This window comes from Brassica oleracea, chromosome C2 (assembly GCF_000695525.1).
Source record: "Brassica oleracea var. oleracea cultivar TO1000 chromosome C2, BOL, whole genome shotgun sequence".
NCBI classification, from domain to species: Eukaryota; Viridiplantae; Streptophyta; class Magnoliopsida; order Brassicales; family Brassicaceae; genus Brassica; species Brassica oleracea.
Genome location: NC_027749.1, coordinates 49,485,532 through 49,502,142, shown reverse-complemented (window position 1 = coordinate 49,502,142; position 16,611 = coordinate 49,485,532). Strand labels below are relative to the sequence as shown.

The following is a 16,611-nucleotide window of genomic DNA, read 5'->3' as shown; positions in this document are numbered from 1 at the left end:
TTTATTTGTGTTGTGTCCTCCTAATTGAAAATACTCTACTATTTATATACACATATTATCATGTCATATAAAGAAAAAAATCAAAATATTAATTACTAACGCACATCGATCTTTATTTGTTTATGATAGTATGTGAAAAAAATTCAAGGTTTAAAGTGATAGTACGTGACTCTTCGAAGGTTTTTTATGCGATTTTCCCCATCTTTTTTTTTTTATTTGTTTATAAACGGAAAACATAAAATTTTGGTTTGACTGACTTTATTAAGTTAAGGTTTTAGAGGAAATGGAATGGTGATCACTGGTGAAGGTCAGTCGTATATCTTGAAACGTTACGTACGATGTATTAAATGGGGAATCAAGGTGTTGACAAGACCCTAACAAAATGTTTATAGTCAATCAGTAGCTATTCAAAATGAATATAATTTTTTTAGAAGCATCGTCAAATTCAATTTTCATATCATATCTTTTAAATATATGACTATACGTTTTTTTCGAAAAATCTGTGTATTAATTTTGTAAGTTACAGTCAATCAGCGGTTATTCAAAATGAATATTATTTTTTAGAAGCATCGTCAAATTCAATTTTCTTATTTTATCTTTTAAATATATGACTATATGTTTTTTTAGAAGCATCGTCAAATTCAATTTTCATATCGTATCTCTTAAATACTAATTATTAACACACATCTTTATTTGTTTATAAACAGAAAACATAAAATTTGTTTGACTGACTTTATTAAGTTAAGGTTATAGATGAAATGGAATGATGATCACTGGTGAAGGTCAGTCGTATATCTTGAAAAGTAACATACGATGTATTAAATGTGGAATCAATGTGTCGACAAGACCCTAACAAAATGTTTATAGTCAATCAGCGGTTATTCAAAATGAATATTATTTTTTTAGAAGGATCGTCAAATTCAATTTTCATATCATACCTTTTAAATACTAATTATTAACACACATTTTATTTGTTTATAAACGGAAAACATAAAATTTTAGTTTGACTGACTTTATTAAGTTAAGGTTATAGACGAAATGGAATGATGATCACTGGTGATCAAATGTTGTTTTAATATTTTATAATGGATATGAGTTAATAATTTTATTTATCATCTCATATTTATTTGACTGTATAACCTGTTGATAACTATAATATATTTTTCGTATTCTGTAATCTTCTTGTTTATAAAAAATATATAGATTTTGTTGTACTATTTTTAGATATATATATAGTAAATAAATAATGAGTATTATATAAATTTCAAACTGATAGAGATTTCAAATTTATTTTATATAATTGAGTGTTATATAAATTTCATTTTGGTAATTATATATTAGCTGACGTAAATATAGAAAAACAAATTGTGGAAAACATGAAATTTTACGTGATGGTAAATGTATGCTTTCTAAAATTATGTTATAAAATCAAGCTTTTGATTCGTGTAATTTAAAAACTGAAAAAAAAAGAGATCAAGCTTTATTATTTCATGAAAAAAGAATTGAACATAAAAGAAAGAAGTTTAAGATGGTACCTTTATGCCTATAAAATAAATGTTGCTACCTTTATTAATCATATGTTTATTTTAGATGACTATTGTTAATGAAGAGAAAAAAAAATATAGAGCAGCGAGATTGTAGGTAAATCTTGTTTTAGTATTTTGCATTATTAGGTAGAATATATGGAAAACGACGGAACCATTAAATGTAATAATATTTTAGGAAGATAGTCCAAAATGAAATATTACACATGAAAAAATCATAATTTTTATTTTAATAGTAAAGATGATATTCTAAGAAATAGTCCAAAATGAAATATCACAAATGAAAGAACTCATAACTTTTATTGTAATAGATAAGATCTAATTTAATAGATAAGATGTAGTTATGGGAAAACAATTTCCAAAATTTATTCATCCTAGATATTTAATACTCAAAGATCTAAAGCTTTTTAGTATGTTCTTTTTTGATTTGAAACTAACAACACAACTAACGATTGTAAAGTATTATGCATTTCATGATTATAAAGCAGACAAAATAACAAAATGAACTTTTTTGGTCTAATAACAAAATGAACTTATCTTGTATAATGAATGTTTCAGCTGTTTTCAACACGACCAATCTGTCCAAAGAATAAGACAATCACTCAATTTTTAAATGAATATAGAGAATCAAGATCTTACGGGAGGATGGGAGACACTGACAAAGTCGTGGAATAACTCTTAACGATATTACAGGTACACTTTTAACAGATGTTAAAAGAACATGTGACAACCTGAATATTGGTGGCCAGAAGTTTGTTGAAATAAAAGATTCAACGACTAGCTTAGAATGATGTCCAGTGTATTCAACACACTGTTTTAAGTCAAGCAAATTATCTAGTCGCCGAGGATCGTATGTGTGTGTGCAAAGCTTTTAATAAAACAGTATCTTCGTTTTATTTATTTCTTAACTTGTGAGATCAACATACATTATAGATCTCTTTATATAGGAACTCTTAACTTGTCCTAATACACTTGAGGCTAGGAAACTTATCTTTATCCTAATCTATAAGTTATTCTACTTTCCTTAGTGAATAACTTGTATCTTAAGCTATCTTATTGAAGCTTATCCACAACATTCTCCCTTCTAAGCTTCAAAGCATTTTCACTTAGGTCTTGAACTTGTATCTTCTCCCTCATCTCCTTGAACTTGATCTTTGCTAATGCTTTAGTTAAGCTATCCGTTTTCTGTTATGTTCAGGGTACATGCTCCACGTCTATATGATCTCTCTCAACACACTCCCTGATGAAGTGAAAACGTTTCTGAATGTGCTTGCTTCGACGATGGAACACTGGGTTCTTGGCCAGTGCTATGGCTGATTTGTTGTCAACTCGGATCAATGTCTTCTCAGCCTTTCTTCCGGTAATCTCGCTCAGAAGATCTTGTAGCCAAATGGCTTGTTTCGCAGCTTCTGTTGCCGCCATGAATTCAGCTTCACAAGAGGATAGAGCCACCGTGTCTTGTTTCTGAGAACACCAAGTTATAGGTGTATCTCCGAAACAGAACAAGTGTCCAGTCGTGCTTCTTCCATCATCTGGATCAGTGTTATGGCTACTGTCGCTGTATCCAATGAGTTTCTGAGATCCACCACATTTAAACACTAGGCCATACCCATGAGTACCTTTCAGATACCTCAGTACTTGTTTTAATGCATCACCATGAGCCGTGCGCGGTGAATGCATATACTTGTTGAGGATCCCAATAGCGAACCCCAAGTCTGGTCTAGAATGCATTAGATATCTCAAACATCCTATCCTTCTTCTGTATAAGGTTGCATCAATCTCCGTTTCATCTAGTGCTTTGGAAAGTTACAGACCAAATTCTATCGGCATATATGTTGAATTGCAATCGTCCATACCTGCTTCCTTTAGTATCCGTAGTGCATACGCTTCTTGCTTGATTGTAATGCCTTGTGAACTCTGTTTTACTTCCATACCGAGGTAATAGGTTAATATACCTAAGTCGGACATCTCAAACTGCTGTGACATCGCCACTTTGAAGTCTTTAATTGCCTTGACAGAGTTCCCGGTAACAAATAGATCATCCACATATATAGCTACAATAAGTAGTTTATCTCCATCTTCCTTGCGATACACTGAACTTTCTTTTGTGCACTTCTTGAACTTCAACTTCTTTAGAATCTGGTCGAGCTTTGTGTTCCAAGCACGCGGAGCTTGCTTTAAACCATATAAAGCCTTTGAGAGTTTGAAAACTTTATGCTCTTCTCCCTTCTTTTCAAACCCTTCAGGCTGTGATACGTAGACATCTTCATTCAACTCTCCATGCAAGAAAGCTGTCTTGACGTCTAGGTGATGGATTTCCCATTTATTTGCTGCAGCCAAGCCAATTAGAAACCTTATAGTCTCTAGTCGAGCTACTGGAGCAAAAACTTCATCGAAATCAATTTCATGCTCTTGTACATATCCTTTTGCTACAAGACGTGCCTGGACTTTGTTGATTGATCCGTCTGCGTTTCTCTTAACCTTGAAAACCCACTTGAGACCAATGATCTTTACACCGGCTGGCTTGTCTATTAACATCCATGTATTATTCTTGTAGATAGAATCGATTTCATCTTCACAGGCGTTTGTCCACCTCTTGTCAACTTTAGCTTCTTGAAAATTGATTGGTTCATCGTTGATAGAGAGAAGCAACATCTCACATTCTAACTCTGCGAGTAGAATGTAATCGTTAAGGTAGCTTGGCTTGTTTATCTGACGAGTTGAACGTCTTGTTTCTCGAGTTGAGTTCTGATCGTTAGCTTCTTCTTCTTGTGTTGGCTCTGGATCGTCTTGTTGTTCGCTGTCTGCGGCAACTTCTTCTTCTTGGTGTGAGCCAAGCACAAACGGACCACTCCCTTCATCGAGTATTGATCCCCACGTCATGTGAAAGTCACCTGGACGTTTGTCTCCTTCATCAGCTCCCTTCCAATCCCAAGCTTGTTTCTCGTCAAATATTACATCTCGGCTTACTATAATCCTTTTAGTGTTGGGATTATAGAGTCGATAGGCTTTCGAGCCAGGCTCGATGCCAAGATGTACAAGGGTTTGTGATCGATCGTCTAGCTTTTTTAAGTGAACATAGTCCACTTTTGCGTGTGCAACGAATCCAAAAACCCTAATGTGGCCTATACTAGGCTTTCTTCCTTTCAAGCTTTCATATGGCGTTTGATTCTTTAGAGCCCAAGTAGGCACACGGTTGATAAGATAGGTTGCGTGACGAACGGATTCACCCCACATGTAGTTTGGAACATTCATCTCTTTCAACATGCTCCTTGTCATCTCCATTAGCGTACGGTTTCTCATTTCAACCACACCGTTTTGCTGCGGTGTGTAAGGAGATGTTAGCTGACGTTTGATGCCTTCTTTGTTGCAGTATTCTTGAAACTCCTTAGAAGTGGACTCACCTCCTATGTCCGTACGAAGCGTTAGTATCTTCTTGTCGACATCCTTCTCCACAAGACTTTTAAACATTTTAAATTTTTCAAAGGCATCACTCTTCTCCCTTAACAAGATGGACCACATGTACCTTGTGTGATCATCAATTATAACAAAGGTATATCTGTTATGTGATGGCGTTGCAGGAGAAATTGGGCCACAGAGATCTGCGTGTAACAGCTCCAGTGCACGACTCGATCTGTAAGATGTTGCAGAGGGAAACGAGTGTCTTGTTTGCTTGCCAACTAAGCAAGAGTTGCAGATTTGCTTTACTTCTGTAATCTCGGGCAGTCCTTGAACCATCTGTTGAGCCGCCATGTTCCTTATTGTTTTGAAGCTGGTGTGTTCGAGTCTTGTGTGCCATCTCGACGGTTCTTCTTTGATCTTTGTGAGTAGACAGATAGGGCTTCCGACCTTGAGAGAGACTTTATAAAGTCTGTTAGAGGCCCTTTGTACCTTTGTCAATAATCTCCCACTTGGATCTCGCAATGTTAGATAGTTATCCTTCATTCTAACGTCGCAGCCTTGTTCCGTTGCTTGACCCAAACTGATTATATTACTTTTTAGCTCAGGTATGTAATATATATCAGTTAGTAGCTTATGTTCCTCTGTTCTTGCTTCAAAGAGGATCGATCCCTTGCCGTTTATCTCCACACACGAACCATCTCCAAATTTTACTCTTCCTTTAATGTTTTCATTGAGCTCTGAAAAATAGGATTTCCCACCAGTCATGTGATTACTTGCGCCATTGTCCAAGTACCACATTCCTTCTTCTTTCTTGCTCGGTTCAAGTGTTTTTGGTAGCACTTTTTCTTCATTAAGGAAAACAATTTCATGTAGATAGAGCGCAACATCTGCATCTTCTGTTTCAGTCTTGTTGAGTTCTTGATTTTCTTCTTTCTTTTCGGGGCAAACAGATTTGAAGTGACCTTTCTTTTTGCAGTTAAGGCAGGTGATTTGCGAGTAGTCCCTCTTTTCTTTGTTCCACTCGCCGGAACTGCTATTCCCGCGTCCTCTTCCTCTGTTTCCTCGACCATGACCGCGATTTGATCCTTTCCCTCGTCCTCTCGAGTTCTGATCAGACGAGCTCTCTGAACTTGAGAATAGAAGGTTGCTTTGTTGATCATACGATGCTTCATCTTTAATGCGTTCTTCATATGCCTTAATTCTCCCAATAATATCTTCAAAAGGAGTTTTATTCAGATCCAGCAACTGCTCCAAAGAGGCTGTCATGTGAATAAACTTCCGAGGTAGACTATTTAGAAACTTCTTCACGATTTTAGGTTCATCGATGCTTTGTCCTAACGAGGCTGCTTTTGATGCAAGCTCAGATATCTCATCAGAGAAAGTATCAATCGTGTCCGAGTCATTCATTCTTAGACGGTCGAACTCATTCATTAAGGTTTGTAGACGATCTTCTTTCACGCGTTCGGCACCAAGGTTTCTGGTTTTAATGGCTTCCCAAATAACTTTATGGTAGTCATCTTCTCCGGCCTGTAAAATCAAGTTTTCAGGCATTGACTGAAACAAAAGTGCCGTTGCGATATCGTTCTTCTCTTCTTCATCTGTACCAGGATCGATTGTCTCCCAAGCCTTATGAACTTTTAGCAGAACTTTCATCCTCTTCGCCCAAACGGTATAGTTGGACATGTTGAGCATTGGACAGACTACTGCATGCGGAACGTCTTCTCTTCTTCCTAGTGCTTTCATATCTGTTAATGCTTTCGCATCGGCCATTGCACTCACAAATAACCTGGAGCTCTGATACCAAATCTAGTCGCCAAGGATCGTATGTGTGTGTGCAAAGCTTTTAATAAAACAGTACCTTCGTTTTATTTATTTCTTAACTTCTAAGATCAACATACATTATAGATCTCTTTATATAGGAACTCTTAACTTGTCCTAATACACTTGAAACTAGGAAACTTATCTTTATCCTAATCTATAAGTTATTCTACTTTCCTTAATGAATAACTTGTATCCTAAGCTATCTTATTGAAGCTTATCCATAACAAAGTACAAGTTATATATATATATATATATATATATATATATATATATATTCTATATGTCTCAGTGAGGTAGATTCTGATGGATAAAAGGGGGTACCTTGAGAAGCAAGAAGATAGCGGAAGCATAGGCGTTTGCAGCCATAGAAGTGAAACCAATGCTTCTAAAGTCAGGAACCACCTTCCCAATGTTCTTCACCAACTCGTCATGTGCCTTCATCAACATCCATTTTTAGATTGATGGACTGAGCGATTCTTCACAGGATCTGTTTATTATAGGAGCAAGCAACAGACCTGACCTGATTGATCCAGCTCTTCTGCGACCTGGAAGATTCGACAAGCTTCTTTATGTTGGAGTCAACGCTGATGCGTTTTACAGAGAAAGGAAAGGTTTACACATTTTAAAATCAAAACACATTTACACATTAATCTTGTTTTTTTAATTCTGCAGGGTATTAAAAGCACTTACTCGGAAGTTTAAGTTGAGCGAAGATGTGACGCTTTATTCAGTAGCGAAAAAGTGTCCGTCTACGTTCACTGGCGCTGATATGTATGCGTTGTGTGCTGATGCTAGGTTTCAGGCTGCTAAGCGAAAGGTGAGAAAGAGAATAGTTAAACACACAGTTGTAAGAGTGTATAAGCCTCTAATCTTTGTATGATTATATTCTATGGCAAATGCAGGTGTTGAATTCAGATTCAGAGGATGATTCTGTTCCAGAAGACTGAGAATCTGAGCCTACCTGAATCCATTCTTTGATTGGAAGTCCTGTAATCATCACCAGCCAGATCATGCACATTCGCCTAGAGATGGACACACATTGTCAAGCAACGTACAAGTTATATATATATATATATATATTCTATATGTCTCAGTGAGGTAGATTCTGATGGATAAATAAAAAGCGTAACTTTAACTTATCAAAACAACAGACTTTAATATACATGATAATGATTGGGAAGGACAGACCTGCTAGAGAGAGAGAGATGGAGAAGGTCAATTTAGAAGAGATCTAAGACCACCCGCAACGCGGGATCTTAGTTGTTTCTTAGCACTAATCTTTATGCAAAATAGATTAAAATAATATTATAAAATTTTCGTAAGCTAAGAAAGGATCCTTAATTAAGGAGTTAAGGACTTGGTCCTAGATGACTTGGCAACGTCCGATTGGTGCGGGTTAGGGTTGTGTTTCGTAAGGGAAAAAAAAGCATTCATACTTGCGCCAGTAACGAAAAAAAACCTCTCCCGGCGGAACGAATGGCGATTCTGCGATCCTCGTTGTTGAAGGTAAATCGGAGCGTTTTAGTTCATTATTTTTGCATTTGGAGTTGATGCATGTTGATTTCATCAGTTTTTAGGGTTCGATTGTGGGGTTTAAATAGATTTAGGGTTTCAAATCGAATTGGGGATTTAAATCGAATTAGGATTTTCGTCTGGGTTTGCTATTTTCTTCTTTTCGATTCGCTTCTTTGTTGTTTTCGTCGCGATTAAGGGTTCGGGATTGAGTTCTAAATCGATTTAGGGTTTTCGTCTGGGTTTGCTAATTTGGGGCTTTTGATTCGCTTATATGTTTGCATGGGGTTACAATCCAGTTTGTAGAAACGATTTGACTTTAGCTATCCTTATAGCGATATAGCGAATCTGATAAGTTTTTTGTTCTTGCAGGTTCTGAAATGGAGGAAGAACGGCAAGATATGAAAGCACACAAAGCATACTGCGACATGCTTGATTTCGTTGCAAATGCGCAACATGGGATTCCCAAACTGTGCCCCTGTGGATCAATCACAAAGGAATCCGTAGATGAAGAGGATACATATGACTACCTCCCTGGGAAAAGATACTTCATTTGCAAAGACTACCAGATTTGAAGTGTTCTGTCTCTTATTATCGATCTTGTTCTTCCATATTGATTTGCTGTTTGACAAAGCTTTTTATGTTTTGGCAGAATGACGTGCTGCATTTCAGGCAACCATGGGTTATGGGTGTGCAACAAGAGGTTGAGAGGCTCAAAAAACGGGTTCACGAGCATGAGAACCTTCTTAGAGAGTGTCATGCACTTAAGGTGAGTTTATATCTTATCAGTATCATAACATTGATAGTTGTTTGTACTATCTTTCTAACCTATTGATTGGTTTCTCTGATGTCTGTTCAGGCCCAGGTGAGGATGATGCTTATGCGTGTGTCTGAATTTGAGAGAGTCCTCTGAGGTTAGTGTATAAACTTACCCGTCTTCTCTTCCTTGTTTGAACTCTTTAACTCTCTAGTTCAAACTTACCAGTTTGAATTCAAACGGATTTTAGTCCGTAACTTTGTAGTTTGAAAACAATAACTTCTGCAGTTTGAACTAGTTAACTTTGTAGTTTGAATTCCAAAGTGAAATGATAGGTTATAAATGCACACTAAACCACCATTAAATTGTGCCTAAATGCTTCTTTCAGACTAAAATTTCATTAAACTGTCTCTACATGTTCTGATATGACAGTTTTCTAATAGGATTCAATAGAGTTGAATATAGAATCCCTTATTTAATCCTCTCTGTTTCTACTAGAGAAACACAGAGACTTCTTCCTAAATGGCAAACTCCTCTAGTTTTGTTAACCTATTAGCCAGCCAAGGGTCAGTTGACCTTGACTCATCAGAACCTCTTTGGTTTAGCAGCCAATGTCCTGATGAGTCTAGTGTCAAAGAGAGGAGAAAATGGTCACCCAAGGAGGATATAATCCTCATTGGTGCTTGGCTCAACACCAGCAAAGACCCAATAGTGAGTAATGAACAAAAAGCTGGTGCCTTCTGGAAGAGGATTGTAGAGTACTACAACTCCAGTCCTCTCCTGGTTGGGACAACCCCAAGAGAACTTGAGCGATGCAAGCAAAGATGGGCTAGGATCAATGATTTGGTCTGTAAGTTTGCTGGCTGCTACGAGATGGCACTGAGGGAGCAGAGAAGCGGGCAAAATGACAACGATGTGATGAAGGCTGCCTTGGATATCTTCCACAGTGACCAGAAAATGAAGTTCAACTTGGAACATACGTGGAGGGAGCTTAGGCATGATGTGAAATGGTGCTCCACCTATCTGGAGAAGGACAATGCTAAGGAAAAGCGCAAACCAGTGGATTCTGTTGATGGTCAAGGGGCAGTGCCAGAGCCAGAAGAGAGACCAATAAATAGAGGAAACGTGCATATATCGAACGAAACCGCGAAGCAGGCCACAACCGTCTATGGAATGACTACTTCAGTGAAGATCCGACATTTCCGGCTCATTTATTCAGACGCCGTTTCCGCATGAACAAGGCAGTATTCATGCGTATTGTCGATTGCCTCTCAGAAAATGTTCCATTCTTTCAACAAAGAAGAGATGCAGTCGGAAGGTTAGGTCTATCTCCACTACAAAAGTGTACGACAGCTATTCGTATGCTTGCTTATGGTTGTGCGGCTGACGCCGTTGACGAATATCTCCGACTTGGTGAAAGCACAACACTTTCGTGTTTAACCAATTTCACAGAAGGCATAATACAGTTATTTGGAGATGAGTATCTACGAAGATCCACTCCAGAGGATATTCAACGACTACTCGATATTGGAGAGATACGCGGCTTTCCTGGGATGATAGGAAGCATCGACTGTATGCATTAGGAGTGAAAAAATTGCCCAACCGCTTGGAAAGGACAGTACACACGTGGATCAGGAAATCCGACAATTGTCTTGGAGGCTGTAGCTTCACAAGATCTTTGGATATGGCACGATTTTTTTGGTCCTCCAGGTACCTTAAACGATATTAACGTCCTCGATCGGTCACCTGTTTTTTATGACATTTTACAAGGTCGAGCTCCAAGGGTACAATACGTGGTCAACGGACACCAGTTTGATTTGGCGTACTACCTCATGGACGGTATATATCCAAAATGGTCAACATTTATCCAATCTATTTCACTCCCTCAAGGTCCTAAAGCAGAGTTATTTGCTAAAGTTCAAGAAGCAACCCGAAAAGATGTGGAGCGTGCTTTTGGAGTATTGCAAGCTCGATTTGCGATAGTGAAAAACCCGGCTATTTTGTGGGACAAGAGACAAATAGGGATGGTTATGCGAACATGTATCATACTGCACAATATGATAGTAGAAAATGAACACAATGGATACACTCAGTATGATACATCTGAGTTTGAAGAAGGAGACTCGACCAGAAGTTCACATGTGGCTATGTTCTATTCTACCGACATGCCTTCAAATCTCGGTAATATGCTTGGCCTACGGAATCATGTTCGTGATAGGCGTATACATGAACAATTGAAATATGATTTAATTGAAAATATTTGGAACAAGTTTGGTAATGATGAAGATGTATAATTATTGTATGTTTACATTTAATCATTCAATAAAAAAAAATTAAATTTAAATGTTTTATAAATTTAATAATTTTTTATTCCTAAGAACTCCATAATGGATAACACCATTAGACATACAATTTTGATTAGAGTCCTTAAATATTCAAACAAAAAAAATTAAAAAAAATAATAATATTATTCTATTGTTAAGGACTCCAATGATGGGTAACAACACCATTGGAGTTGCTCTAAGGGACAGGCGGACAGCGACGGTTTTGTACATAAGTAGCCACCGTTTGCAGCCTCGAGACCCTAAAGAGAATCTTTCGATTACACATGAGTTGACTTGGCGGCGGCAAGGTCGCGCACCACAAGATGCACCTTGAGCTTCATATGATCATCCGGCGGAGAAGCTTGTGTTCGTCGACAGAGAGAGAACAATCTCTTTTAAAAAAGACTAGACCCTGGTGCGCGGGTTTGAATTTTCGGTTTTTGGTTATTTATTTAACTAAATAATGTATTTGTAATATTTGATGTATTATATTCACCAAGTAAATAATTTTTTTGGCATCTTAAACCATCTATTTACGATGAATATTCGATATCATATAAAAAATTGAACAAATAGACGTAATTAGAGAATTGTAGACGCTATATAAAAATAATGGGTATTAATGTAAAATATGAAGAAATATTATATTATGACTTAGTATGGCATAAAATGATTTTTAATCTTCAATGAAAAATTTAACATATAAAAAAGGGCGATGAATTAATCATCAAATTGTAAATAATTTCATAACTTTAATAATAATAAATTATTTATAGTCTTTCTTTTTCGTCAAGATAATTATTAAATGTCCATAACATTAATATGTTAAAAGTTAAAAAAAAATCTCTCTATCTTTTTCAATGTTCAATTTGAAGCTTATTATGCGGAAATCATACGCAAATATAGGCAATTGGTTGGAATCTCTATATCTTTATATTCTTATAAATTTTAAATTTATTGTTTCCTCTTCTGTAAGCAAATCAATTACCGAAGTAATAGACCAATTTGTTGGAATCAAATCTATTCTTATAATTAGTGTAGTTATGGTTACATTAAATCTATATTTAATAGGTACATTAAAGATACGACATTGAAGATATTTTGTTTTGATTAATAGAAGATATTGGATTTTGAGTTTGTATTTATTGATTTGTTTTTTTATAAAGCTTAGAAAATCAATGAGATGATTGGTTGGTTGATACATCCTATAAAAAGAACGAAAACTATAGGTGGTTTGAATATAGTACATCGATCGATGCATGATGTAAGTTGACTATATAAAACTTGAACATGATCATTTCAAACTAAAGTATAGGTAGGATATATTCATTTGTTATATTGTAGTTAATATATTTTAAATATTACATAAGTCAAGTGATTCACGTTTTCGTAAAAATAAAATTCAAGTTCATTATTAGGCCGTACTCGTACGTAATAAGCTACGATAAATATGATGTATTTTTAGGTTCATTTAATGACATTAAGTTTAAATTTGATTAATGAAAACTTATTAATTTAACTGAAAAATACAAGCATTAAAATAAGTATGTTTATTTAGTAACATTAAGTTTAAATTTGATTATGGAAAACCCATTAATTTAACTGAAAAAGACAAGCATTAAAATAAATAGTTTAATTTAATTCTCATTGGCATGGAAATGTAAATAAATTAGAAAATTTATGGATATTTTTTAATAGGTACTTCTCTTTAAATAATAGATATTATATTCATTAAAGTGAGGGTAAAATCGGGTTATCATCTTTTGTACAGATGCAAAACAACCTCTTAGTTGCAAGAAGTGTCAAATTCCAGCTCCGACTCCACCATGGCAAAGATGATGAACCTGAGAGTTGTGGTGGAATCTCCTCGAATTTGAGCTCCGACTCCTTTTTCTTCCTCGCTGAATCAAATTCGAGCCCAATTCTCCACCGAGAAAACAAGCTTCTCGTCGTCGTCTTGCTCTGCTCATCCATCATCGTGGTCGTCGAATCTCCTTCATGGCCGACTCGACTTCATCTCCTCCATGATTCACCTTTGCATCGAGCTCCTCAACCTCGGGATCTCCTTGTTACTGCCTCATCCGTCGTCAATCACCTCCGCATAACTCCGTCGCGCTCAGCTCCACCGCCGTGAACTTCCGGAGTCGTCGTCGCGAGTCCTCTCTACCGTAAATTGAGAGCTCGAGCAACGATCGTGAAATTTCTCCTTTTTGCACGCTTGGTCCTTTAAAGTTTTCAATTATTCTCAATTTGACCCCAAACTCTCAAATGATACAGATTTCTCCTCAAATCCAGCCTCAAGCTTTAAAATTCGCACTTCAGCCCCTGATTTATATGCAAATGAACAATGATGCAGATTTCTTTATGATTCGTCCCACTTTCAAAAATGCATTTCAACCCCAGTTATATGCAAATGAACACATATATATATATGTACTAAAACATCTAAATACATTATATAATAATTTAAATGAAGTAAAACAAGTGTTAGAACTAATTTATGAGATATCAATTTCAATGAAAGAGCTAACAAATATTAACAGGCAAGATATTATAGATATAAGTTGATGAAAATACTGTTTGCTTCATTTTTATTTTGGAATCTGCGATTAGCATAAGTTATGTAATGTATGGATCAAGGTTACATTTAAGGATGACTAGTTAATCTTTCTTCTACGGATATATATAAACATGTGTAAATAAGTGTACATGTTATTGGTGTACACAGTTGAAACACTCATCTATATACTTACAAAATCACTTACATACCAATTACAAGAAATATGCATATGTATATTTGACCACAAAATATCATTTTCAACCTATGCATTGCAATTTTATTGATCAATTTTACATTTTAAACTCGGATTTATACATGATAGTGATGTGACATTTTTCTCTCTATAAGTAAGATACATAGAAAATCGCAAAGTACGCAAATGTATGATCATTTATAAGTAATACAGAAATAGAAAATAAATGATGTTAAATCATCTTTTTCTTTTGTAGTGTATGATCGAATAAGTTTGATTGTTTGTAAATAACTACAATTTTAAGGTGTTAATGAAATTGGAACTTTATGTAGCTGTGCCACAATTATTTAAGTTTTAAGTAACATATATATGCGTACACATGTACACTATATAGATAAGATGCACATTTATAAAATTAAAGTACACATGTACACTTCAAAAATAATGTTCATATAATATATGTGTACACATGTACACTATATAGATAAGATGCACATGTATAATATTAGTGTACACATGTACACTTCAAAAATAATGTTCAGATAGCATCCACACATTTTATCGAACGTTTACAATGTGTTTTTGTTTAATTTTCAGACAAACAAAATCATTTACAGTAATGTACACAAATGCAATAGGAATATATATATACTGTTTTGTTTAAAAAATAGGACTAAATACAATGTTTATTTAAAAGTTATAATTAATCATGACGGGATGTGGTAGCTCGTTTGGTAAGGATCTCGGGGACCAATTGTCATGTTCCCGGGTTCGACGCCAGGCGGAGGGGAACTGCCCATCTTGTCATCAAATACGGTACTGGGTGTTGGACCTTGTCCCCAGCCTAGGTATAGCCCTCCCAGGTGAAGTGGACCGCTGCCTAACCGGACCCAGGGAATGATCCACGTAAGTGGGGAACCCTGGATTATCAAAAAAAAAAATTTATAATTAATATAATATAAAGTTATAATGTTTTATTTTCGGAAGGTGGCATCTGACGATTTCTTTTTGTTTGTCAAAAATGTAAGAAAATTTTAGTCAAAATGTTTTGCTGTTTTCTTAAATTTTAAAATTCAAATACTTTTAAAAATAAAACAGAACATAGGTCAACAAACAAATATATAATTTAGCTTGTTGTAGTTAAATGTAAATTTGTAAAACAACTATAAGAAACTACTTTAGTAGTGGAAGTGTCTTAAAACGAAATAAAAACTTAGAAATGTGTTTTAGAGTATAAATCACTTTCTATAACTTCAATAACACAATAATGTTCTTCTTTTTTTCGTTTAGTTTAGAATTAAAACAGAATTTCATTGTAACTAGTAGGACCCATTATTATATATGTTATAAACTAGAAAGTGAAGTAGTATTTTATTGTATTTAATAGATAGCTTTATAACTATAAAATAAAGACAACATATGGGAGATGGTGGAACGTGAGGGAGAGAGAGAGAGAGAGTGGAATTGTGTTTCTTGACTATTATTGTTCATATTTTTTTTAAAAGTACAAAGGAGAGATGAAGTATTTATACTACACAAAAGTCAAGACACGTATTTCTTCATTTCTAAGTAAAATGACATCTGCACAGGTGACAAGGACAACCAACTTTCCAGGTGTTGAAAGCTGGATAATCATTATCTCCAACACTTCCCCTTGATTATCCAACTTGTATTACGGACAGCCTCGTTAAAAACCTAATCATGAAAAACCCGATGGGATAAAAAAATCATGATAAGGGAAAAAGAGTACTGTGACGTAATTTTCCCCTGAGAATAGTGGACATAGCTTTCTCTTCACAGGTCACGCAAATGCCGCATTCCGATACTATACACGTGTTTTCGGAATGTTGTAGTAGGAAGAATCTTTGTAAACAAGTCTGCCGGATTGTCGCATGATCGTACATATTCGATGTCCACCTTTTTATTTTTCTTGAGCTCCCTTATGTACGAGAAGAATCTTGGAGGTATATGCTTCGTTCTGTCACTCTTAATGTAACCTTATTCGAGTTGAGCGACACAAGCCGAATTATCTTCAAATGTTTTCGTCGGCTCTTTCTCGTTGACTATTCCGCTTAATTCTTATATGTGGTGACTCATTGACCGAAGCCACACATATTCTCGACATGCTTTGAAGAAGTCGAAACCTAGGATCGTTTCTCAGAACGCTATGTAATCGCGGTTTCACCAATTGTAAAACCATATCCAGTTTGTGTTCGACTTTATAAATAGCATGTATCTGCAAAACCATACCAAACTCGGGGTTTCTAGGATAAACCAATTCTGAATCATTACGTACCTTGGAGAGAATGAATATGTTCTCGACGCCGTTCTAATTTCCATAAATAGGAAATGAGCTATATCTCACGAAGACATTAGTGTCTAAAAGTATATTTAATCAAATACAACTCGCAAGATATATAAGCTCACATATGCTTTATTACCATTAGCATCTCCAAAGTACTTATTTATATAAGATCTTACCAGGATCTTTTAAACAT

The 16,611-nt window shown here is 35.5% G+C and overlaps 1 protein-coding gene across 1 annotated transcript; it reads left to right on the top strand.

Annotated features, from left to right (window-relative positions):
- The first annotated feature begins 9,558 nt into the window (after positions 1 to 9,558).
- LOC106324501 (glutathione S-transferase T3-like) lies at positions 9,559 to 10,272 on the top strand. The gene has a single exon (XM_013762462.1). It carries the CDS (start codon positions 9,559 to 9,561, stop codon positions 10,270 to 10,272), a length of 714 nt encoding a protein of 237 aa, XP_013617916.1.
- The last annotated feature ends 6,339 nt before the right edge of the window (positions 10,273 to 16,611 follow it).